Below are 27,086 nucleotides of genomic sequence, written 5' to 3'. Positions count from 1 at the left end.
AGGCAAATTGCCCCTTTCCCAGCCAGTAACATGAAACAAGTTTAACTGATACTTTCCTTATTGAATTGAGATGATAGTATGTCTCCCAAACCTATTCATGTGTAAGGCTTCCACAAACAACTGCTTTGCTTCATATTCTTAGATATGAAGCCTGCACCAGAGCTTGCCATCCTCAAGGGAGAAGAATTTCAGTCATGGAAGAAAAGTAAAGGGCAGAAGTCCATAATAATCACACATATCCAGTGCTTATTTTCTTGAAAGAGAAGTATCAGGGTTCATATCTGTCTGGATATCCATCTTCTAATATGGAAGCCCTGCTCCAGCTTCCAGATTTAAGATATATCATGGGGTGGGAGGACTGTGGTTCCTTATGGGTTAAGGGAATTCATTCTACGTGGGCTGAGAAGAATTCTCCTTCATCACCATTTAACTTCACAAGTTCTAAAGTACTGCTTTTAAAGCAAGTGCCAGGACTCATTGCACAGATTCAGAGGGGAGGAGTTGGGCAAAATTAAGAAATACCCATGAGAAAGAGCACACAAATGGCAATACTTACATTCAGACAACAAGCTACTTTAGAGAAGGGAAGCGGCAGTAACACCCCAGCAGTAACTGTCTCTATAACAGCCCCAAACTTTGAAGAAGTTTTTTTCCCTAGAAGCCAGCTCATATGCCATTTTAAACTAAATTTCAGTGTTCATGCGCATCTCCTCAGACTCACGAAGTGGCATCAGTCCCCAGATACCATTCTGATTCTGAACAGTTGGTGTGGTACTAAGGTGTGTGTGTGTGTAGGATCCCAAGTTCAAGCTGGGAGGATAAGAAACATTAACAAAATCTGTGTGTCATATTCTTTTTTAAAACATGTGTGTTCTGCAACCTGTATAAACTCTGACTTGCTTTGGGCCTGCCTGGTGCAATTTGGCCCATGAGGCTATTTCCCTCAAAGCAACACCAACCCACCCATCAGCTGATATTGCTGGTGGCATCAGCTGGTGGGCGGGACTTCCTTAAAAAGCATGCTCTGCCCTGACCCCTTCAACCTCCGAAAAGGATCAGCATGGAGCAAGCTTTCCAAAGAATCAGCAAAAGCAGGTAGACCCAATTTTGTCTTCATCACTGTGCAACAGAGCAGTCACTGCCAGAGTCGGTCACCAGCACTGACAGAGACTGCTCCATTGCACAGCAATGAATAAACAGGTGATGTTTTGCAGCACTCTTTGAAGCAGTCTCCTCCCTTTCCCTTTAAAGACCACTGGAGCAGTGCTTCAAAGAGCACATGCTCAGATGGGATTGCAGGGTCTACCTTAAAACAGGTGCTCTTTGCAAATGTTCCCCACTCCCTTAAAGTGTGCTCCAGCCACAGGTGAAAATCACGTAAAGGGGAGGCCATGGCACAAGACTAGGGGGCCACAGAGGGAAGTGAAGAAAACAGAGAAGTGACTGAGAAAATAAAACAGAAAAGAAATAAGAAAACAGAGAAGTGAAGTATTTGGTAGAATGAGATTTCAGTTGTGCAAATTATTTACGCAGCCTAACGCGGAATTGCTGTAACATAATGGACAGAGGTGATCTTCGGTTATCCCTCACAGCAATAGAACAGGATATAAAAAAGCTTGTTTCTGGTCATCAAGCACAAGGGTCACATCGATCAAGAAATACTTAATAGTATAATTTTTATGTAATTGTATTTTGTATTAATTATAAAAATTATAAACAAAACATGTTCTATTTACAAACAAAACATTTAAATGGTTAGCTTTCTACCAGCAGGATGGGGGACCACAGGAAGGAAACAAGGTCGGAAGAGGGTCATGGTCAGGAAAAGGTTGAGAAACACTGATTTATAGCTTGTCATTTGTCCAGGAGAGCTAAACCACAAGCCAAGATTTGGATAACACAACAAGAGAAGCCATGGTTTATCACAGCAGAGGAACTGGGGAGAAGCAATGCAGCTGAGATCTCCTCTCCAGAAGCGGACACATTAGAGCTTAGCCATGATTTGGCTTAGCATAACATGTGAACTAGATCTCTCTCTCTCTCTCTCCCTCCCTATCTCCCCATTATGAGTCATGGGGAAGGAAAATGAACTATTCAGGGACCTGAACTCCTATCCTCCGACCACAGAAAATCCAGTTGAAACTCACTCATGTAGTTCCCACAACTTCATCAAGCATCGTTTCATGTTTTCAACCTGTCACAGGTTCAATATCTATAATTTCTTCAGTAAATAAATGAAAGCTGAACTTCTGAGTTTTCAAAAGATCATTAAGAAATAAAATGAAACGTCATCTAGAAAAACACACAGAGAGAATGACGTTTTTCCTGCATGTCAAGGGTCAGATTATAACCTTTGACTGAGCAAACCATCCCAACTGGCCAGTCATGTCAATATTTCATACATATTCTCCAACTATTACTTCTCCATGTTGCTATAAAATATGGCTAGGCATCATGAAGTACTTTAACAGAGTGTGTGACATGGAAAAATGTACAACATTCAAACACCCAATAACTCGGGAAATATCCACCTGGAGGAGTGCAAGATAAGACATTTATAGACCATTACAGATTATAGAAACTTGTCCATGATTTCATCTCCTGCTATTGGTAACTTTTTCTTATGAAATACTAGAATGCTTTAAAAAAAGAGGAGGGGTTAGTTTGCTCAATACATTCTGGCACCTAGGGCAAGTTTGTCTGTGCTCTTGGTCACTAGTATATCATACAAATAATCCTATCATTTTTTCAAGTGATCGGAAAGAAAACTACCATATGTCCCTAATCAACAGCTCCTTTCAGATGTTGCCTCCACAAGTAGACTAAACATGTGGAGAGGAGTCTTGCAACTGCCAGTCTCACCTCCAATGCACCCCATTTTCCCTATCCCCATCCTCAACTCATAAAGGTAGGTGCACAAGAGGGGCTGCCTACCCTGTATAGACGTAGGCACTCCACATACTGTGGAGGGTTTCCAATTGCATTGAGCATGTTCACACATACAGTTGTACAGATGATGGTGCCCTTTCTCGGATCTTTAGCCCTATGCACAAAGCCTGTATGTGGAGCCAACATGTACAGTTAAAGCCCCACATTGACTCTGTGCACTGAGGGAACATGCCAAAGGAACTAATGGCATGTGCATATTTTAAGCATTTTTATACATTTCAGGAACTAGAAATTTCACAGATAAGAAAAATGAAAATTATATCTAATTCAGATGTTGAAAGGTGCTGATAATGTAGATGTGCCTGAGGTTGAGGTACTATGTAAGTAACAGAAATTTACCCACCCACTCCCCTCAAAATAAATGAGACAACCTTTTTAGAAAACAAATATATCAATCCAATAAAATATTGAAGATAATTTAAAAGTATTTCAGAATATTTTACATTTGAACATGGCAACACTGGGGTGTGATGAGCCATTCCAGTTGGCTGCATTATTAATTAATAATGATGTGATAATAATTAATAAAAAATAGACTGCAAGAAATATTAAGAGGATACAATATCTTAGCTATAGAAGACACAGGTTCTTGTGTGTGTGTGTGTGTGTGTGTGTGTGTGTGTGTGTGTGTATGAGAAAAACGGTCAGAGCTGAGGCCCATGATAGCCTCCACACACTGTAGGTGAAATTAGCTTGGCACTTCCAATTGTTCTAGAAAGTTACCTGACCAAAATAACTACCTAAAGATTCATGAAGATTCACTTAAAGCTTAATTATATTTTGTATTTTGATATCCCTGTAGAACAGAAGCAATATTGTATTGAAATTGGAGCTTGCAGGGGCTGGGAGATTTCCCTTCTTTGGCAGGAGGTAGCAATTCAAATGTATTAATATCCCATTTCACATATTCCAGGGCCAAGCTCTGGCACAGAAACCAGGTTGCAGGACTAAGCCCTGGTAAACTCTGGCTCAATTGAGCTCTGATACTAAGCTAGATGGTGTGACCCAGGAAGGCACCACTTATGCTGCATTATGTTCCCAGCTGCACTACACTGTTTGCCAAGGGGCTACTGGGAAGCCCTGGCACCAAGGCTGCTACACAGCTTGGATATATCAGAGGAAAAAGTAATAGAAATAGGGACTCTGTGTGTGTGCGTGTGCGTGTGTACACACATGCACATCCATCCCCAAGAGAAAGAAGAGGGGGAAACAAAGGCAGACAATGGCAGGGAAGAGAGACCTTACCTGCCCCACGAGAAATGCTTAATGCCTGCCTTGCAGTTACAAAGAACAAACAAGAAATGAATGATACTCAGGCATGCAACTAATTTTTGCAGTGAGACATGTTAGCCTATGAATCTTCGTTTTATGGGATCTTTGTGCATAATACTAATATTTAAATTTTACAGGCAAGTGTAATTAAAACAAATCAAACCCATGCATGGGCATAAATGAGACAGATAATTCCAATAGCTGGTTTTCAACAACAAAAACCAACCCAGATAAATTCATACAACAGTCAATCATTGGCGTTTGTTGGCATCATTCTGTAGCCAAGTGCTGCAAGGTTGTTGTTCTTTTGCATAATTTACTAAGGTTATATTATGGGTTACTGCCCTTTTATTCTTTGTGGTCCTGTCACCATTAAGTCCAATGAGGCAGTATATTGCATCTTCAAAATATACGCCAATCCAAAAGCAGCACCTTCATTCCATCCCCATAATACAAGATCATATTTGCACTGTAGTGTGTACAACCTCTAAACTGTTGCTTTGTACATGAGATGATCCACCCATTAAAAGATTCTGAGTCTCAGCCTGAGGGCAGTTTGTGGTGCACATGCAAACCGACCAGTTGCAAAAGCCTGCACTGGTATGCCAAGAGCTGGAAGCATCCTATGCCAGAAAAGGTCCATGTATGCAATGGAAAAACCAGCATTCACTTTGTAGGGATGTAAGGCCATAGCAGCCTTCTCAGGGGGTAGGCCTTTCACTTCACCTAGAACTTTCAGAGGGACATGTACCTACATTTCTACACTGGCAACACTGTTACAGTAGGAAAGCAATAAATGAAGCCCAAGTCCACTTCCACTAATCTCCATTCAAATTTTTTTAAAAAAATTTTTTATTTAAATAATACAGCAAAAACAGAACACCAACAGAAAAGAAGAAATTGAAAAAAAGTTCAAAAACATCGAAAACATACTTACTGCATATTACTCCCCCCACCCACCCGCAGCTTCCCTCCACCACAATTCAAGTTCTTTAAACCTCTATCAAATTGCTAATATGTACATCATATTAGCCCCACCTATAAAAGGGGCTTCATCACCACCACCACCAAGAAAATATGTATATATTAAAACATTAAAATCAGAATGTTGTGGTGCTTTCAGAACTCAAAGTGTTCAGAATATTATTATTTTTTTAAATCAGAGAAAGAAGGAAAAGAACAGAGGGTTATGGAACAAATGGATCTATGACCATGGTGCCATAACACCCTCTCCTGCTTTCTCCTTGTGGCAGGAACAAGTGTGCCTCTGATAGGATAACTAACCTATAGTGAAAATTAAGATACAGACTCAGTCAGGATTAAATCATCTTCATTTATATGCTAGGGTGTATGGTGTTAGAGGAGGGGGCATGTTGTGCTCCTTCTGGTGGGGGGCATGTTGTGCTCCTTCTGGGGTAGTTTCTCCAACTTTGGTCCCCACCCTGCACTCACCTGTGGCTCCTAGAAGCTGTCAGCATGTGACAGCAGCCACACTCCAGGAAAGGGCTTTGACTGGCCAGCTAAACAAGGTGAGGGTAGTTGATGGGTCTCAAACTCTCAATGAGTTAGGGTCTTTCCCTGCATGCAAAGACAGTCTCTGGCAGATTGAGCAGACGAGACCAATAGTGGGTCCAACAGTCAAGAACGTGGTTTCTGCATGTGCTGTAGAGGGAAGTGAGGGGCAGATGGGGCTCATCAACCTAGGAAGGTAGCCCATCTAGGAGAAAGAAAACTCTGATCCTAATCCACCTCTGCCTTGCAAAAGAAAAGACTGAGGAGTAAACCCTACACAAATCCAGAGTGGAGTCCCTAAGAGGGTTGGATGGCACCTTGTATGCCTTCTTCTGGCAACTCCTTCAGCCAAGCTGGTGTCAAATGTATTGCTCTGCTTTCCTTCGGTCCACATCAGTGAGGCCAAGAGGGGGGTTTTGTTGTCTGGGCAGCCCAGGACCTCCATACACACTGCCCAGGCTTGTGCCCCAGAGAGGTCACTTCAGTGCTGCTAACCCAGAGGTTTGACTTCACCCCGAAAGGTGCACTCCACTGTCTTTCAGGACAGGCAGATGCCAATAGTATTCTGAACCCATAAAGCCTACAGTCCAGTTTATACTTAAACACATCTTCAGTGTATTTGAAAAATGTACTCATTAGTATGATGACTGAATGCAGTTAAACTGGTTTAGTGAGACATGAACAAGCCTAGCCTCCTCTCAGTTTTGCACATTGCCTCCTTCCCACATGTACAGGACGTTCTGGGGAGAACTTCAAAAGCTTTCACTTCCATTTTTGAATAACCATAGCTTATCATGACATTTGTACCCAACAAATTGTGGTCATTCTTAACTATGGCTAGTTTCAAAGAAGCTAACTTCAAACCAAATTTCCTGAAGCTGGTTTACTTGAAACTAGCCACAATTAAGATTAACCTCCATTTGTTGTGTTTGGATGGTTAATTAAAAGGAGAGAGAGCAGGAACCCAGGAGAAGTACTAGGCTCATGGATGTCACACTAAACATAGGTTAGTGCAGGAGTAGGAAACCTTTCTCAACCCACGAGTCAAGCCCAATTAAGTCTCATGCTCTAGCGACCAAGCTATCTTACTGTATCTAATGAAGATTCAGTGAAACCAGTGTTAGAAACTCAGATATATAAGCTAGGTGCCAAATGGCTCCTTAAACCAGGGTTACAGTCACCAAAATGGAATGTCTATTGCCATTTTCGAGCCAGGCGGTTCAAAAGTTCTATTTTTCAATATGACCTTTTGGTTCCTGAAATTCATTTTTGTTCCTGAAATTCAAATTGTGCAGATAAAATATAAGAGATACAATTCTACAGGATGTGTTGTGTGTGAAAACAGTCAAGATCCAAGGACCCCCCAGGCATGCACCTCCAGATGGTGGAGATGTCAGGCACCATCCTGGTCCCTGGGCATCTTCACTTGGTCGCAAGTGGCCAATAGCCAGGTGCAAAATGCACATGGTGAATTTGGAATACTGAGTGAAATCCACAGGTGCTATCCTTAGCTGCAGGGTGCAGAACTTTTTTGGCCCAGCAGACCAGACCTTTATCTTCCTCCACTGCCACAGGCTGTGCTAAGTGCTTCCCAAGCACAGGGCTTGCGAAGCACTTTGCACAGCACTTCTGAACTGCCCGACAATCAGCATACCTGTCAGTCAGCTCAGGACAGCAATACCTCAAGGACTGCCTCTATCCATATGAACCTACCCAGACACTGCAATCATCATCCGAGGCCCTTCTCCGTATGCCTCCTCCATAAGAGGTCTGGAGGGTGACAACACGAGAACAAGCCTTTTCTGCAGTGGCTGCCTTGCTGGTGGAATGCTCTCCCCAGAGAGGTTTGGCAGACACCTTCATTATACACCTTTAGGTGTCAGGCAAAAATATTCCTCTTCAACTAGGCTTTGGGCTGATTAATATTCTACGGCCTTTTAAATGTGTTGGGAGGCTACTGGTTTGGGGGGAGGAAGTTGTTCTCATTTTATTATGTATTTTGTGTTTTTTATCTTATATTTTTACATTGTGAAACTGCCCTGATATCTAAGGTATACTAAACAAATACATAAATAAATAAATAAATACATAAATAAAATAACAAATAAGTAATATAAATGTAAATATGGCTTGCACTAAACAGTCTCATAGGCCAAATGGGGAGGACCGGTGAGCCAAATTTCACCTGCAGGCCTTATGTTACCCCAACACAAAATACTGGAACCCTGTGCACAATTTGTATTTTGTCTCTTGATGCAGACAAGATTCCCTACATCAAAGAAACTATGTGTGTACCATAATTAATAGAGCCAAAATGAAGCTAGGCATTAAAATGTTCTCGTAAGGAACAAAACCAAATGTGAAATCCTTCATCCAAAAGAGGTATTGGAACAGGATTCAGTTGCGTCGGGGGGGGGGGGGTTAGAGAAGAGGTCCAACATTGTTATTCTAACAGCTTGGTAAACCTATATGAATATTCCTAGCTGATCACATTTATTTTCTTTTTACTAAAACAGGTTTCTGCATCTAATTATACAGTCCAGATTCCAGTAACTTCCATTATATGGCACAATCCTACATATGGCTATGGGCCAAAATGGCTAACTACCCTGGTTTAGAGTTAGTATAGAGGAATAGCAGGGCATCTGTGCATTTAACAGCTGTGTGGTAGGCAGAAATTCTAGTGTGGAAATACAGTTGTGGGGAAAGCCTCAACTAATGGCATTCTGTCAGTTAGACATCTTAGCACTTGTATGTGGCCCCTAATTTATTTGGCCCCTCTGTACCACCTGCAAATTGGTCACTGGTTTGCCTATGATAAACTCGCAAATTTTATGGAAATCGATGGCCTCTTGCCGGTAAGGTGGAGGGACTAAATAACATGCAGTGTACTAGGTACAGAAAACCCTACTGGCACCCGTGAGCTATCTTTTGAATAAGTGAATTATGATGGTCAAAGGATAGAATTCACTGAACATTTTATATGCAGGAAATGTAGAATTGACCTACTGTAAAGCAATACAATATGTAAGTAAATATCCCATCCTATAATTGAAGAATCAGGTTAAAAACTTTATTTAAAAAATCAGCTTAGCTTCAGGTCTGCTTGGAGCATATCTGAAACCACAGGTTTTCTTACCACTCCTCAGTGAGCCATTCACTTAACAACTTTTGGCACATTGATTATTTTTCAAACAATATAATGAGCAAAATCTCACATGCCAAACTTACATACAAGTGTCCTGAGCATTAAAAAGGACTACAAAAAATGTTTTAAGTAACACTACAAAAATAGAAAAATGTCTCACAAGGCAACTATTTTCAGAAACTCCATAACAAAACTCCTCCTCCTAGCCACCCACTATCCCATTGGAGATAAAGTACAACACTCAGTTAACCATGTCTCTGCTAGATCCTCAAGACTAACCTGTGTAGCTTTCAAATTGTGCTGTAGCGATCCCCAAAACTTTTCATAAATTCTCAATGACAAAATCAATAATGAAAGCTAAGCTTCCCTGAAGCACAGTATACCCACAACTGTTTATTAAGTGTTGGCGCATTCTGGAGTGTGTTCTTAGCTCGTGTAGAATGATTGTAAGGCCCAACTAGATTGTCCAACACCACACACAAAGTGTGTGACTAAAGACACAATCCAGCTACAGTGGTACCTCGGGTTACTGACGCTTCAGGTTACCGACACTTCAGGTTACAGACTCCGCTAACCCAGAAATAGTACCTCGGGTTAAGAACTTCACTTCAGGATGAGAACAGAAATCACACAGCAGCAGCAGCAGCAGTGGGAGGCCTCATTAGCTAAAGTGGTGCTTCAGGTTAAGAACAGTTTCAGGTTAAGAACGGACCTCCAGAACGAATTAAGTTCTTAACCCGAGGTACCACTGTACTCTACAACAAACAAAGATATTCTTCAGCAAACAAATTAATGTGGAAACAAACTCTGGAAGCCGCTGAACTAGAGGCAACATCACACAAGCCTGGCAATGGTATAGCAGAGAAATCTAATTCAAGAATCATGGCAAGCTAGAAAGAATGCTAACTCACACCTCTCCATCAATATATCAATACAGTGGTACCTTGGGTTAAGAACTTTGCTTCAACATGAGAACAGAAATCGCGCTGCGGCGGCAGCAAGAGCAAGATAGCTAATGGATTTCTGTTCTCATGCTGAAGCAAAGTTCTTAACCCGAGGTACTATTTCTGGGTTAGCGGAGTCTGTAACCTGAAGCGTCTGTAACCTGAAGCATCTGTAACCCGAGGTACCACTGTACATGCATTTCTATGTGAGATTCTTATAAATGGAAATGTGGCAAACAGTGTACACTGTGAAGGCAAGTACTGACAGAGTGATCCTCCCAACAATGTTTTACACAGAAAGACATCTCACTCAATTCAACGGGATTGAATTCCTGGTAAATGGTTTAAGATTGCAGCCTAAATGTGCAGTGGCAGGCTCCTTGTCCTTGTGTTTCTCCAAAAGTATACTCCCCCAAAGTCCACATACCCACTTTCATATATTTTAATATTTACCACCTATCCATGCTTCTACTCCTCAGTTACTGGTGCAATTTATACATGTGTGTGAATATAGATTAAATGGTTAGCTTTTTCCAACTCTAGAATTCCATGGAACACCTGCAGCTGTATCAAATACAACCCTTAAATATTTCAAAAGAAATAATTTAATTAACAACCCCAATCTACCGATCACCCCAATTCCTCCTGTCACTACAGTCTATTGCCTTAGATTATGGCTTGGTTTCTACCAGGTCTCAATTCTCAATGCATCCATACCTGACATAACCTAAACATAGCAGCATCACTTCTGACCCAAGTCTTAATTCTACACTGGTACACCTCTCTTGCCTCACTCTTCCAACTCCAGCTTTTCTCAACCTTGGGTCCCCAAAATGTTGTGGTACTACAACTCCCATCATCCCTAGGCAGCAAGACCAGTGGTCAGGGATCAAGGGAGTTGTAGTCCAGCAACATCTGGGGACCCAAGGTTGAGGAAGGCTGAGCTAGATCCTTTAGGAACAACCTATAACCCAATTAAACCAAATCCCCTTGCTTCCAACCCCTGGCCCAATGCAATCTGCCCTCTAGATCTGATATACCCTCGTGTCTCAACACTACAAGAAGATCCTAGGCACAGGGAAAAAATACTGCACCAAAGGCATCCAGCCCCCTCCCCGCAAACCACGGCATTGCTACTCCGTGTTCGCAGTCTCCTATGCAAATTCCTCTATATGCTCAAAGGCACGCGAGCACACACCGGCTAGCACAGGCCCAGCACCCCCCAATGCACCTTTGCCAGCCAGGCCTTACTGGGTTCTCCCTTGCATCTACCTCAGCCCATCCCCCCACTCGATCTTGGTAACTCCGTTTCCTAAGCGCGTCCCGCCCGCGCTGACAGGGGCACCGGCGCCCCTTGATCCAAATACTCGGTGAGATTCCCCTCAGCCCGTCGCTCCAGGCCGAGCTCTGCCGCCCAATGCCGCCTGCTCAGCTCCCCCAACCCTGGCCGTAGGGCCCAAGCGGGCCCTTAAAGCCCCATCCAACACGCCCCTCAGCTCCACGCCCCTTAGGTATCTCCCTATCTAGCGACACCCGACACCCCCGCCCCCCGGGACGGCCCCGGCCACCCCCATCCCTCAGCACCACGAGTCCCCAACAGCAACCACTCACCTTCGCGCCCTCTGACCCTCGAACTCACTCTAAGCGGCAGCCGCAGCAACCAACCACAACTGCGGTTCCCGCCCTAAGGGGCGGGATTCCTGAATTCGGACATGCGCACACTGAGTTTGCCGCGCGCCGCGCTCTCCTGTGGCATCGTGGGAAATGTAGTTTTCAGACCTTTCAGCAAGGAGGGGAGGAGGAGATGTGCCTGGCTGGAAGCATCCCGGAGCTCGCCCTTCCAGAGAAGGCAGGAACCCTTGGAATGGAGATTAAAGTTATGGCACGGAAACTGCTTTTAACACACGGGTTTCATATCATTATGTGCGCTCAGATTTGGCTTTAGCAAATCTTTTGAATTTTAGATTCCAAGCACTTTGTTTTAATTCAGATTTCTCGTTGCAGGACATTTATCTTTATTGGGGAAAGCCTCACAAAAGTAAGCATATTTAGAATTGGGTTAATAGCCGATAAAAGTGTGTTATGTGTATTTAAATATATGCTAGTGAATTTTTTTTAAAGTTTTATATTTTTGTACTTTAAATATTAACTTTAAAAGTTTTATGTAATGCGAACATAAAGTATGTATATAATAAAGTTTAAATTTAAGAGGGGATAAACCAAGAGTTTTAAGTTGTTGTTCTCCTTGGGATAACACCGTTTTAGATAAGAGAATAGCGCATCCCCATGTGTCAGTGGTTTTGTATATTTTATATTTATATTTAATGCCTCTTTATTATCTACCTTTTTTGTAACTTTTCAGTCTAGTAACATTTTAACAGTTTAAAACTGTTGAGCAATACATCCCTTTTACTACTTAATAAGTAAGAGGAAAATATAAAACATATGTAGGATACGTTCCCATTTTTAATGGAAGGTGAGAAGCAGGGCTTTTTGTGGCTACCCATTGAAGATGTGTCTAACCTAGTTTTTAAGACTGCAATCCTAATTATGTCTACTGAGAAGTAAATCCTATTAAATTCAATAGGGTTTACTCTCCAGTAAGCGAAGTTAGGATTGCAATCTAATACAGTAGTATTATGTCATACTATGATTTACTTTTGTCCTGTTTTGTGGCCCAAAGGCTCCCAAAGAGGCAACCAGCATATCAGTGGGACACACACACACACACACACACAAAATAAATACAACACATAAATCAAAATAATCTAAAATAGCAAAATTACCAAATAACCCCCAATCTCACTGGATAGTGCAAATATAGACATGTCTACTCAGAGGTAACCCAAATGGGGCTTATTCTCAGAAAATTGCAGCCTTAAATAGCAATCCTATACCCCAACAGGGTGGAACACAACAGTAAATCAACCACAACATCTGAAACTCTGTAGGCGCAAAGAATCATAGCATTGTAGAGTTGGAAGCGAGCCCAAGGGTCATCTAGTCCAACCCCCTGCAATGCAGGAATCTCAACTAGATCATACATGACAGATGGCCATCCAACATCTGCTTAAAAACCTCCATTGATGGTGTCCACCACCTCCAGAGGGAGTCTCTTCCACTATTCAATAGCTCTTACTGTGAGAAAGTTCTTCTTGATCTTCAGTCTTGATCTCCTTTCTTATAACTTGATTCCACTAGTTCGGGTCCTACCCTCTAGAGCAGGGAGAAACAAGCTTGCTCCCTGTGATAGCCCTTAAGATATTTGAAGATGGCTATCACATCTCCTCTCAGTCTTCTCTTTCCCAGGCTAAACATACCCAACTTCCTCAATCATTCCTCATAAGGCTTAGTTTCTAGGCCCTTTATAATCTTGGTTGCCCTTTGCACACGCTCCAGCTTGTCAATATCCTTCTTAAATTGTTGTGCCCAGAACTGGACCCAGACTCCAGGTGTGGTCTGACCAAGGCAGAATAGAGCAGAACTATTACTTCCCTTGATCAGGACACTATACTAGAATAGCATTAACCCACAATGCCATTGAAGACAGAATCAGGATTCAAGATGACTTTAAAAGATTGTAGAACTGGGCCCAAACTAACAGAATGAATTTCAGTAGGGATAAAGGGACTTAGGTGAGAAGAAACAGCTGCAGAAATATGTTATGATGCAGAGAGGGGAACCCATAACATAATGTAGACAGAAAGGTAAGAAATGGAGCTTACCTCTCGCCTCATTATGTTTGACACACACCCAAAAAAAGAAGACAGAATGGCATTGAGAAATAAAGGATCTCATTGTTATCTCCAGCAAAACTCAACTCCCTTTCTGTCTCTCTGTACACACATAGACCCAGAGGAATAAAGAGGGCTAATGCTGGTAGTAAAGTTCCTGGCATGGTCTAGTGTTCTGCTAGGTCCAGTATCAGTGTGTGGCACCATCAGGTCAATGCTGTGGCCCCAGCATCCCCGCATCCCACAAGGCCCACTGTTCTCCTTCAAATATATTTGTTTACACCTTCAGTCATTTAAGGGACCTGTGCCTAAACCATCACTACTATCTTAATGCCCTCACAGTGCCTCTGGACTCCTGACATTGCTTCAGCTTGTGACTCTGCATTCCAGCCCAGAGGAATGAAGATGGTGACAGATGCAGTCTTCTGGTCTGGTGCTGCCCTCAGCACCAGCAATATATCCAACTACATTCTGCTTGGAGAAGACCCATTGAAATTAATGGATCTAATATGATCATGCGTATTGACTTAATTGGGTCTACTCTGATCAGGACTAGCACTGGATGCAGCCCCTAATGGGCATATCTTTCAGTAACAGCTTCTTTTCCCCTCTTCCACATCTGAATGTAGCAAGGAGAACAGACGTCAGAAAGGAAAAATGTGGGTTAAAAATATATATACCGCCTTTCAAAATAAAATTATTCCCAGGGCAGTTTACATAGTTAGTTAGTTATTTATTACATTTATATACCACCAGGACTTTTTTCAGCTGCAGTTCACTGGAACTCAGTTCTGACACCTCATAGATGGCTCCTATTGCCATTATAAGAGAACAAGGGAGGTGTTCCCTTATACACTTCTTTTTCCAGAAAAATAGTACTGTATACAGTACCACCTTTTCCTCCAAGGAGCTCAAGGTGGTACACAATTCAAACTCCCCCCAATAAAACTACTTAAAATATCATAATCATTTCAACACAGTATTTATTAATTTGTTAAAAGCAATATGCCAAACAGTAGTTCAGCAGAGTACTGAATACAGTAGCATAATACAACAAGTTTGTGCTAATTCTGCTTTACTGCTTCACTACTTTAACACTGTGCACTTTCTTATTCCTGATTCTTATATTTTCTTGGTTCTATTTCTGGCATCTATTTTGCAGAGCCCAACCTCTCATCTACATTCTCCATGTAATCACCTTTGATTTTATTCTCAACTTGGCTTGAACCTATGATTCCTGACTGTCTGGCTACTATCTTTGGCCTACTCCTGTTATCTCCATGCTAGGTGCAGTAGTATCTTTAGTTACAACCTGTGTCATACCAGGAAGGGCTAAAGAGGAACAGGCAAACTGAATTAAATGTGGGCAGGGCAGACCAGGCAGTCAGTCATAGGCACTGTCAGTGCATCCTATGTATTGGAAGACATCTGATTCTCTGATCAATGGTTTGGTTTGAGGATTAGGAATGAACTTTATGGGCAGGTGCTCTCTTCTTCCCTCACATTGGTTTGATTAATAGAACTTCCTGATTTGTCAAACATTTTGCTGCACACTGTGGTTTGAACAATCCCTCAGGTAATTCTTTATCTTCCAAACTATAGTTTGTAGGACTGTAGAACAAAATATCTGGATGCATTTTATTTCTCTTGGAATCCTGGAGGACCTCTGATTATTACATGGGATTTGGCACTCTCAAGAGAGGTTTCATAGGGATTGGCCAGAGCTGTTATGAGGAACTGAAGACCAAAGAGCCAACTATAGCTCTTCTGGATGAAAAATAGAGTATGGAGCAACCGTCCTCCACTATCTGAGGCCTCTTAAAGAAGGATTTGTGGTGGGTCCTATATCAAGAAAAGCTGTTAAAAGCACAGGAACTGTGCCAGATTGGGTGTGGGGGGAGTCCTCTTGTAGAAAAGGCTTTGTTTTAAAGCAGCTTAATTAAAATTATGCGTAAGGGTTACAACAGATAAAGTTATATGTTCAAGAGGTAATATAATTTGGCAGAATAAGGGCAAGATCTCGTATCTCAACAGCACTCAAGTCAGTGGGAGGGTGAAAAGTAGGGAAAGAGATGGAATAACTTGAAGCGCTTTGTATGCTCTTTGGCAGTTTTGGCCCTATGCTGAGAAATTGGGATGGGATTTAGGAAGCACAGGAAATTGCAACCGATGGCTGCCATTGCCTTAGGCCAGGGTGGTCTGCCATAGGTCCCCCACCAAATTTAGTACTATCCCATGGAGAATTAAATTTAGAGCTCTTCAAGAGCTTTAGCACCAGCCAGAATGGATTACACAACCGTCTTGTTTCTGAAAACAGTTTCCGTATGCCAGCATAATCACTTTGGCTGAGTACAAATATTGTGATGATGTCTGTAATACCCATAAGGAGAAATCTTATATTATGCTATGTTCTGTTTAACAAGTTAATAATGTGTCGGACCAAATCCTTAAGTTCCTAACTTTGCCAGTGGGACTAATTAACCATCTTGGAGGGAATACTAATATTCACAGTGAACATTTTTATATTCTTGTTGTTTCTTGCAACCATGCCTTTAACTGCAATGTGTTTGGCTTAGAGACATTACTTTGAAGATATTTATTGCCTATTTTCTCTCCTCAGTTTTTCTGCTGCTTTAATTTCCACCAAGATATTATGGGAAGTGACATCAGTAATAACTGTCACAGAGGAAAGGTGTTTCTATGTGTTGATGTTAGAAAGAAGATGCAATCCCACAGATCTGTCCAATACCCCTCAGAATGGCTGTAGAATGAAAAATGGAAAAGTCCATATTAGGCCAATACCTTAATTAGACTGATCAAAATATCGCAAAATAATGTGCAAGCCTTTGAGTTCTCCATAACGTCATCAGGTTAGATTGTAAATGGAGAGAGGAGAGAACTGATTTATTTTATGTTCTTCTTGTTATTATTCTGAAATGGCGGTCAATATGAAATATTCAGCAAAGTGAAATACACCTTAAATGGGTAACAAAGACAATCAGGATGAGGATGAAGACTAGTTTTAGAGTAACTAAGTAGGTTCCACTAAATCCATAGTTCCTCTGATATGAGTTGTTGTGGGTAAATGCGTAAAAAAGGAAAAATGGGTCAGGTTGCTAGGAGCCTGAAGGTTGTGAGTGAGAGCAATGCCATATGTACACCACTCCCTGGTTCCATATTCAATCATGAAAAGAGATTATAATATTTTCTACATCCATAATTATGCACTGAAAGATCAACATCTACCTTTCTTTAGCCACACTGAATCTGAGTACAAAAGGGTGATGGAAGTGCATTGAGGAGTAACTAATCCAAGTTTTTACTTAGACTTAACAAGGGCAGATATTAGATTTTTCTCTCTAGAACTCATGCATTTGGTAAAAAGGCTGCTTTGTGACTCTGAGGCTTCAATCCTATGCTCCACTGAACACAGAGGGACTTACTTCCAAGTAAGCGTCCAAAGGATCAAGCTGCAAAATATTGTCCTGTCCAAGGAAAGTGTCTAAACAAATAGATTTTATAACTGAGAATGTGTTTTTTGTTTCTTTTATTTCCAGATATGCCTGAGTTTTCCTTTCTCTGCTGAATAAACTTTATTTTATTTTTAATCAGTACTATTTCTATGTAATCTAATGGTTTCAGCCTAGATACCCATAAGCCTCAGCACATTTTTTTTCCTTGTTACCTGAATAATACTGTATGTAGGAGGGCTATTGTGAGACTGGAAATCTTCTTTGAATAATCAAGAAAAGATGCATGGACTTCACATCAGTTCAGCTCCTTTTTAAAACTAGACGTAGCAATCATAACAAACGAAAGTGCATCCCATAAGAGCCACCTTCTCATTTTCCCATACTGAGTTACATTCTCAAAATCACAACAGGGAATAGTTACATAAATATGTGGTAAAAATATGGCATCTATTTTGTGTCAGAATTGAAACTGGCTAGGCTAATTCTGTACTAAGTCAACCTCAGTCAGGTTATGTTAAGTTTACCAGCTCATCTAAAAGAGCTCTTTAGTCTATGAAGGGATTCCAGAGATATGATAACATCAAGGTATGCCTAACAATATCATACACAAAATAGCTGTATTGCTTATTTTTGTCATATGTACAGTGGCGTAGCGTGGGGGGTACAGGGGGGGCCGGCCGCACCGGGCGCAACATCTGGGGGTTAGGGTTAGGGGGCGCAAATCCACGCGTTAGGGGGCGCAAATCCACGGGTTGGGGGCACAAATTACTTGCCTTGCCCCAGGTGCTGACAACCCACGCTACGCCACTGCATATGTAGATTATGTTGCCTTTCCATTTTTACTCCACGGCTAAAGACTTCTCAAGAGCACCCTCTTGAGCAACACAAAGCATAATTGTTGGCCAGCCAGAAGCATGATTATCTCAAATCATAGATATGGGGAGATTTGGTTGGGAACTTCCCCAGGGCTAATTAATTTATCTTGTAAAGTTTGGTTCAAAACTAGAAGGCCCTCCTCTTGGAGATCTTGGGAAGCAGAAAAAAAGCAAAATAGAAAATTGGACCACGCTCCCTAAGTGACCGCCTCACCCCATATATTTTGTAAACTAGTCTGAGGTTGTTTTTGTTTTCTTTCTAGAATCAAGCAGTATATAAATTTTATGAAATAAATAAATCTGTGTAATAAATGTATCCCTGCTTTGCAACTTCTCAGATGAGAAGAGTACAACATGCCCCAGAGATGCATTTACTTTGTACTTGAAACTGAGCTTTTTAGTGTTGCAGCTCCACCACCCTGGAATCAATTCTCAGCTAAAATTGGACAGACACCCAGTATCATTATATTTAGGCACCTCCTGATTATTATTTTTAAATAAGGCTTTCATTGTGGTGTGACAGAGTCATCAGAACATAAGGAGAGCCTGCTAGATCTGACCAATGACTCATCTAGTCCAGCATCCTGTTCTCACAGTGGTCAACCAGATGCCTATACAAAGACCAAAAGAGGGATCTGAGAGCCGCAACTCTATCCCCACTTGTGATTCCCAGCAACTGGCATTCAGATGCATACAGCTTCCATCAGAGGAGGACAGTCATTTATGAAATATTAATTGTACGTCTGTTTTTATTGTTTGTATAATGGTCTTAAAATTGCTATTACAATTTTGCTCTCGACATTTCAAGAAACAGGGCTTGAAGAAGTCACATGGTTAACCCCCTGAGTAGACCAGCCATTGTCCTAATAAGGGAGGTGCAGGGAATGACAATATGAATAAATTGTTCCATTATTTCAGGGATGGCCAACCAGGGGATAGTGGATTAGAGGGATTTTATCTAGCCTTGGTGGACCTCACCATCTTGAATCAATATGTGGCACATTTTTGCCAAAATATTAAATCTTGACCAAAGCTGCTCTCAAAAGCAGTGGAAAATGAATAATGTGATTGGAGAGTTACACACTTTAATGTTATATTTATTTTTGTGCCTGAGCACATGTGTTCCACAACTGAAAAGTACTAATTGTGGTGCTGATTTTATGGTAGAGCCTGATCAACCTTGAAGGAATCAGATTCTTCAGCAAAATTAACTTCCAGCCTCTACACTATGGCCCAGGGCCAGGGACAGTGTGGCCCCTCTCAACGCAGATTGGCCATGCATTCATTTGCCAATGTACTTTTCTATACTTCAACTTCTCATTTTCTGACTAACCGTATCTCCTGCTGTTGAGTTGGTAGGAAGGTGATAGTCCTTGCAATCCTTCTAAAGTGAGATCTGTAATCTGGAGCGGGGGTGGGGGGGGAATGAAAGAGACTACTGTTTCAGTCCCTTGGATGTTCCTCACAGAAAAAGCGAAACTCTGTCCTTAAGAACTGAGCTGTATCCATTCATCATATCATCTAGAGGTTGCCTTCTGATGTGGCTCAGGTGGAAACTGGCCGGGGCAGGAGGAACACTGTTTGCTAACGATAGCCTGACCACTGTTGTCAGTGTGCTGATAACCTCTGGGTTGGATTACTGTAATATTCTTGAGGTTAGTCTGGAAGCTGTAGCTGGTATAAAATGTGGTGTCTCAACGGCTTGCTGGGACAGAATATCACCAACATGTTACCCTGCTGTTGAAAGAATTCCACTGGCTGCCAAATAGCTGTTAGGCTTGTTTTGATGCATAAAGTCCTATACAGTTTGGGACCAGGATACCTGAAAGATCATCTCACCCCTTATACATCCAGCCAATCACTGCACTCTGTAAGTGATGGCCTCCTGCTTATACTGTACCATATTAACAGAAGGTCCATTCCGCATAATAAAGGAACTGAGCCTTTAGTGTTGTGGCACACACCCTTTGGAATTACCACCCCTTAAATATTAGGTGCAGTCTCTGTTGTATTGTGCCTATGAAAGACTTACCGGTACAGTATCTCTTCCAACAAGCCTTTTATTGGTGCAAGTGTGTGTGTGTGTGTGTGTGTGTGTGTGTGTGTGTGTGTGTGTGTGTTTTCCAGGATGCCATTCATTCATTTATTCGTTCATTCATTCATTTTCTATACCACCCTTCAACCAAGGATCATAGGGCAGTTCACAATATAAAAACACAAAAATACACAACGTAACAAAAGCAATACCCCTCCCGCCCCAGTTTCAAAGACCATAGATTGTTTAATTAGCTAGAGGCCTGGAAGAAGAGGAATGTTTTTGCCTGGTGCCTAAAGGTATGTAGCAAAGGTGCCAGGTGAGACTCCCTGGGGAAAGCATTCCACAATCAGGGAGCCACATTTGGGACAATCCCAGCAGAGATTTTAAGTCACAAAATATGCAGCAAAGTAAAACATGAGAAATATAGACTTTTAGACCTTTAAAATAGACACTTTATAATGATTTCTAAAATATCCCTTTTTAAAGTTTCTTTCCAAAGTGCCCTTCTTCCCTCAGCATAGGAAAAGACCACGTTTATAAGTTAAAAAATGGTTTACTTACAAACTCTACAAAGGTCAGATTCATGTTATTCAGAAATAGTTGCGCATGCAGTAAAACATAGCTTACTTACAAAGTGTTGAAAGTTTCTAAATTATTGGTATAGAAACTCAAGGGAGAGAGAGCACTGTGTGGACTGAGCTGGAACAACTGGCTCAAACTTCTTCACACACTGAGGTTCGTAGTTAGACTGGGGAGAAAGAAAGGTTTGATTACCTAGTTCCTCCTAAGGTGAGGAGAAGTGGACATAGCCAAGCCTGGCAGGTCAGCTTACTGTATGATATTAACTTCTTCATGCATTAATTGGACTTCGGCACATTGGTTATATGAGGATGGTTATTCCACACCTTTTAGTTAGATAATTTTCCCAGTCTCTACTTCAATTGGAATTGTTTGTAAGATGCATTTATTGTGTTATTGCTTGTTTACTACCCTAGGCTCCTTTGGGATGAATATATATGTAATAATAATAATAATATCATCACCATTTGTACTGTTGAAAAAGCAGACAGGTCTTCCTTTTGCATTGTGCAGTATTGCTGGATGTCTGCCATTCAGGGATGTTCCCTGGATCTCAAACAATCATAACTATTGTGACCTGCAACTGAACTAAGAGACAGATGTCCCTGACTGAGTAGGCCAGTGTAGTAATGTGATACCTTATCCCTCATGCCACCAACTTGGGTCTATTTAATTTTCTCTTTGATTTTAATACAGATTTATTGAAAGTTTCAGTTATCAAAACAAACTGCAATGGCAAATTGGTGTTCGTCTGCAGCCCTACAAGCACCTATAAACCTGCCATGGCATGAAATAAATGGCACTATATTGGAGGTCAGTTATTGCAATAGTAATCCTCCTGGGATTTCCACTGTGCAGTTTAATATTTTTCTTATTACCCTCTTTCTTCATTGCTATTTATGTCTTTCTCTTTACATTCAGAGTAACATGCTGCTGTCCACCTCAATAGGCAGAAAGTCACCTCAAATAAACCTGTAAACGATGCACAGCCAGAAATCCCCAGAAAATATGTCTAAGAGAGGCCTCATGACACCAGGGACAACCTTATTAAAAAATATTCCGGCTGGGCCCACTGCTTGTTTTTCAGCGATACCTCCAAAAGCTCTCTTTTCTGTTCTTTCTCTTACCTTCACAGCAGAAGTTGGTCCTTCAGGTAGTGTTGTCTCAAGTTCTGTTAGGACAGCAGGAGGGGTTAAGTAGTGCCCAGGCCGGGGGAGAGCTGCTGCAGGTGGGGAAGGGTCTGCTAGGTTGAATACCAACATGACTTTCACAAACAAAAGACAAACAGGACCACACAGCAACAACTGGAACAACAACCACAGCAGCAGCAGCAGCAGCAGCAGAAGGAGCTGTGCTGCAACCAGAGACAAGATTAAGGCCTAGGCAGCCTTCTCCACAGGAGACCCTCAAGGTAACATTGGAGCCGCTCTGGATGTGCCTCCTTTCTATCACCATGATGTGGAGAGGAGGGTGGAAAGGAAGGAATTATACTTGGCTGCCATGCCAGCACAAAGAAAGCACACCCTCATGAACCTCACTCCTGCCCACCCCCCCAACCAACCACACTTGCAGTGGGCACTATTATTTCAGATGCTGATTATATCAAGGAATCCCTGTGTTGCTGAGAGGCCAAACTCACCTTCTTTCCCCATATGGCACCTCAGAAAGGAGCCAAGTCTCTCCTACCACCGCCTCCCATGAAGGAACCAAGGAACTGTCCACTCTGATTTCCGGAAGGCCTCCCTTAGGACTGTTTTCTCTGTGTCTAGTGTTTATTCTCAGGGATGCTTAAATAGGGATTGCCTTCTCTGAACACTAGGGGTCGCTCAGCAGGTCTCTTCCTGCATTCCTCACAGGCTCTGCTTCTGGGCCTAGTCACCCTTGCTGCAGGGGCCTTTCCTACAGCAGGGTGGTGGTCAGACAGAAATTGAGAACTTGAAACATTTACACACATGGAAGCTACTGCTGCAGGAAACAGGTTTGGCTCAGCTCAGGCAATCTCCTATCACGGACTGGGGAAGGAGCGACAACCCACTCTGGGTGGCAATGGCCAGCCCAGTGCATGAACACTCTCAGGGAAGCATTAGCTGTGGGATAAACAAAGGGTTGGGGGGAGACAGGCATCTAGGAGGAGGGAGGTCCAAGGCAACAGGGAGCAGCAGGGCAGAGTGAGATAAGGTGCAGACCTGGACAGATGCTGAGCTGAGGGAGGAGAGGAGGGCAGGCAGCAAGCAGGAGGGAATGCGTCATCAGTAGGGGGCAGGGCATGTGAGTCAGGGGGGCAAAGAGGCCAGGAGGGGCTTTGACAGTCTATTGAGGCCAGGCTTGGCAGCTTTATGTCCCAAAGTATTTCCTGGCATTACTATCCTGCAGTACCAAGGGGTGCAAAGCCACTTCTCTCTCGTCTCCTCTTCAGGTGCCTGGTCTGAGAGACTCCTGCCCACCCAGGCTGACATCCATGGGCAGCTACCACACCAGCACCTCATTGTGTTGTATGGCACATGCCACCTTTGCTGCCGTTTTTGCGAAGTGTGCCAGGTGTCCCCCCTCCATATGACTGAGGCAGTGGAGCTGCATTTTCAGCGTTCACAGTGCACACTTGATCACTATATGTGCTGAGCAGTGAGCCTGGCTATAGCATGCATTGTGCTCTGGCACATCCATCAGATAAGGGCCTCAGCAGGCAGCCATGGGCAGTGGGACGGAGAAGACAATGGTCAGTGACATCCCACATGCCTTGTCAGCCAAGCCAGGGGCGGGGCGGGCAAATGGCAGTAGTAGGCAAGGCCAAAGTAAAAAAGCAGGTGGAGGAATGCTGGTGATTCCTACCTTGGACTAAGCTACATTCCAGCCATGCAAAAAGTCAGAGTTTTCCACATACACATCTCTCCATCAAGGCAAACAAGAGGTGTTTTCATAGTTCAAGAACACATGCCAGCCAGGCAAAAATGCTTGGTGTGGGGCAGGGCCAGTGAGGGGTGTGGCTTGATAAGAGGGGTTATGGCATGGGAAGAGGATGTGGGCTAGGAGAGTCCCAAAGGCCAGATAGAGATGCCTGGGGAGCTACATTCAGCCCCCAGCCAGATGTCCCCCCCCCCAATAATATGTTTTTCTCCAGTTTAAAAGTCAATAACTTTTAAACTGTAACTACACTGGATTGCCCTAATTCAGGGGCTGTCCTGCATACATCATTCAGAATTACCAGCTCAGCAGTTCAGACTGGAGCATCTGAGGCTTTGTTATATCATTAGGGGTTTATTCTATTGCAACAGCGGCATGTGCAGCTGTGCCTATGAGGATAGAGTCTTGGAGGAAATACACTGTTCTATGCAGCCAGATGATTCACCTTTGCACATAAAGAAGTTTTGTTTTTACAGCTCTTGTTAAAGACATTTTCTCATCACGGCACCAGACATATTAAAGCCCACAATAAATTACACTCCCGCCCACCTAGAGCTCAAGCACACTGTTAGTTAAAGTTTCCTACCCAAACTTCATTTGCCTGCTTGTTGACACTGGGGTGTTCTAATGGTTTGATGAATACTGCATTTTTCATATCTATAGATGCTATGGATTGGGTATATCTATACTGAGCACAATTTCGAGGTCAGGGTGAGAGCTAGGGTCAAGTTGGATGTATGATTTTGGCTTTGTTTGGTTTTATGTTTGATGCACAACAAAGCAAATGATCCCTGAGATATACTCATCCTCAGAAAACCCTCCAGAGAAAAGGTCTATTCTACCATTTTTTGAGGTCGCTTGTCAGCTGTTTATCCACAGTACACCTTCTGTTTGTTTCACAGAATCACTGCTGAAGCTGTACATCTTTGTGATGGTGCCCTTGCAGGAATGCAAGACAAGAAGACTCCACGGAATGGAAAAGGCAACAGAAGGATGCAGAGAATACTGGAAAAGTAGAGCTGAGCGACCATCATTGTGAGCCAAACTTAATTTCCCATAGTCCCACATAAATTAGGGGTGGGAATGTTAGAAATGTCGATCCTATGTGAACCAGGTCAAATTAAATCACATTTCCAGGCTAGGGAAATTACTTTTGCCTGCAGCAAAAGAGAATGGCACACAGCACAAATTAAGGCAAAGAGCCTAGTGCCCCTGGGCTGGCTGCACTTGTATCCACTTAATGCACAACGGATGGAATCTGTAATTAGTGCATTGCAATGGATCCATGTGGGACACTTGCTGACTGTCTGGTAGAAGGTTACTTTGGCAAGGGAACTGGAAATGGGATCTGTCACAAATCTCTTTCTAGTTAGGAACTAAGCCCACCCTGGATCCATAAAGAGGTGTGCTCTTTCTATCTCTCTTGATGTCCCAGGCAGGATTGCGAAGGGTCTGTGAAAGACTCCTGTTGGAAATTGTGGAGAGATGCTTTCAGCTAGTATGGACCATCCTAAGCCAGATGGATCAATGGCAGCTTCCTATATTCTTCTTGTTGGGAGGCTACCAGCAGGGATGACCCAATACATTTTAGCACCTGAGGCAAACCACAAAATAGTGCTCCCCACCTCTGTCCAGGGAAGAAGGGGTGAGTGAAGATGTGCATCAGGAGCAAGGGGGCAGAATAAAGACCTACATCAGGAACAAGGCTGGTAGGAGACCAGCAGCACCTCCCCAGAGACTGATATAGAGGCAGCATTGTGGGGGCTGCCGAGGAGGCGGCAGATCCAGCCCTCAAGGAGCATGCTGCAGCTGTCATTGCCACCACAACAGCAACAGCAGCAGGTGATGCATTCCTTGGAAGCTGGATCTGCTGCCCCTGTGAATCCTGCCACCTGAAGCATTTGCCTCACCTTGCCTCATGGATGGGCTGACCCTGGTAGTCAGGATCAAACCATTAGGCAGGGCTTAAGAACTAATCAGTAAGATAAAAAATCAAAGTGCAAAAGAGCATGTTGGTCAGACAAAGTTCCATGGAGAGAGGTAGCCCTCTTAATACTCTTTCCTCCTGAGAAAGAGCCAATGGCCAGCTTTGGCATAGTAATTCAGGAAAATTATTGCCTGAGAAGATGTAGTGATAGTGCTCACCGCATTACGACTATCACTTTACTCAGAAGCCACAGTGATGCAATTTGCAACATAGGACAATTGTCAGCATTTCCTGATATGCTACCACCAACCAATATTTAGGGTGATCTTCAGTGGCATGCTAAGAGTCAATTGTCAGTTTACTATAAATTGACATGGCTGAAAGTCACATGGACAGAATTTCCCCATGGTTAGATAAATATAATCTATTGAGAATTAATGTGTTTTGGATAGTTGGGTGCATCCACAAGCTTCTTTCCCCCATGGCTGCCACAGATCAGCATTGAGAGTACTTGGAGATTTGTATGAGCTCATTAATGTTAACTTAGTGCTTTTGCATAATCTAGCACAGATCAGATGCTTTAGCCTTCACTGGGTTGTCGTTCCCATTTGTTAAAAAATGACAAATCATACTCACTCTCCAAAACAAATCACAATAATTCCTTTATTGAAGCACTTCTTTGTTCTCCTTGAAATGTTCCCATGATGCCTATATAAAAATGGACAAAGACTGGGTGGCAGGTCAAAAGGGATCACTGATCACTTGTATTGCTCCACTCTTTCCTCAGATTAACTATAATTTTTTTACCATTTGCTTTTCTTCTCCTGTATTTAGGCTTTGAGAAGGGCTATATTTCATACTCTGTAGGTTGTCTGATGCAATCATCCCCAGGTCTGTGGCTGGGATTCCTGAAGGATTATAGCTTTGCTTAAAAGTAATATTTTTATTTCCTTTGTGCTTTTCAAGCCCTTAGAGTTACACCATAGTTGGGTTTCGAACAATTCTGTACCATATGGAAGAGTAAACATGAACTTGTTCCTCTTAAGGCTGTGTTTCTCAAATGTTTTGAACTTGGCCCCCTTTCTAAAACTACTGCACCTTCTGCCAGCACCAACCATCTGCTGAGCACACAGATATCCTTGCATGCATCTGAGTGCATGCATTCTGCCGCAGTGCATGGAGATCTATGTATCAAGAAGGAAGGATATTAAATATTACTTCTGTTACTCAGTTGGTAGAGCATGAGACTCTTAATCTCAGGGTTGTGGGTTCAAGCCCCACGTTGGGCAAAGGATTCCTGCATTGCAGGGGTTTGGACTATATGATCCTCATGGCCCCTTCCAACTCTACAATGCTGTGAATCTATTACCCTTTGCCTGCTCCATCTAGACAGACAGATAACAGAGGTGTAATTTAGGGAGTCCAGGAAATTTAATTTCCTACCTGTATTTCAGGCTACATATGCTTATTATGTACTCAGAAGTTCCTATATCTCTTACCCATTTACTCGTTCCACATTTGGACAGGACATGATTGTATCTGATTAAATGGATCTAGGTGCTAGATTTGTATGTTTGTATTGCAAAGAGCTCCAAACTGGCTGTGAATAGCTCCAAAATAACAAATGAGCCTCACTGTGAAAAATTATGTGAGACACAAAGGAGCAAAAAATCCTTACTTCAAATATATAATGAAGAGGTTCAAGCTGGAAGTAACTGACCAGAAAGGGATTTT

The 27,086-nt window shown here is 42.5% G+C and overlaps 2 protein-coding genes and 1 long non-coding RNA gene across 6 annotated transcripts in view; 2 read left to right on the top strand and 1 right to left on the bottom strand.

The window, feature by feature from the left end:
* ERI3 (ERI1 exoribonuclease family member 3) overlaps positions 1–22,221 on the bottom strand; it is a 200,421-nt gene extending 178,200 nt beyond the window's left edge. For 2 of the 3 annotated variants that reach the window (XM_077928796.1, XM_077928797.1), the window contains exon 1: positions 22,164–22,221. In XM_077928796.1, the coding sequence (XP_077784922.1) occupies positions 22,164–22,176 (13 nt within the window). In that variant the 5' untranslated portion in view covers positions 22,177–22,221. Of the gene's footprint in view, positions 1–11,436; positions 11,542–22,163 lie in introns of those variants that run through there. The other variant, XM_028733724.2, reaches the window with a different exon arrangement.
* On the top strand, positions 11,489–17,167 carry LOC114599113 (uncharacterized). The gene is made up of 3 exons (XR_003707250.2): positions 11,489–11,748; positions 11,830–11,863; positions 13,902–17,167. It is a non-coding gene; the product is annotated as an uncharacterized LOC114599113 (long non-coding RNA).
* A 122-nt stretch (positions 22,222–22,343) lies between the features above and the next one.
* The window catches only part of RNF220 (ring finger protein 220), a 330,113-nt gene continuing 325,370 nt past the window's right edge, over positions 22,344–27,086 (top strand). The window contains exons 1-2 of one of the 2 annotated variants that reach the window (XM_028733705.2): positions 22,344–22,502; positions 24,328–24,460. The gene's annotated coding sequence lies outside the window, so the exon portion shown is untranslated. The remainder of the gene's footprint in view (positions 22,503–24,327; positions 24,461–27,086) is intronic. The other variant, XM_028733697.2, reaches the window with a different exon arrangement.

This window comes from Podarcis muralis, chromosome 5 (genome assembly GCF_964188315.1).
Source record: "Podarcis muralis chromosome 5, rPodMur119.hap1.1, whole genome shotgun sequence".
NCBI classification, from domain to species: domain Eukaryota; kingdom Metazoa; phylum Chordata; class Lepidosauria; order Squamata; family Lacertidae; genus Podarcis; species Podarcis muralis.
This window is presented reverse-complemented; position numbering and strand designations above follow the sequence as displayed.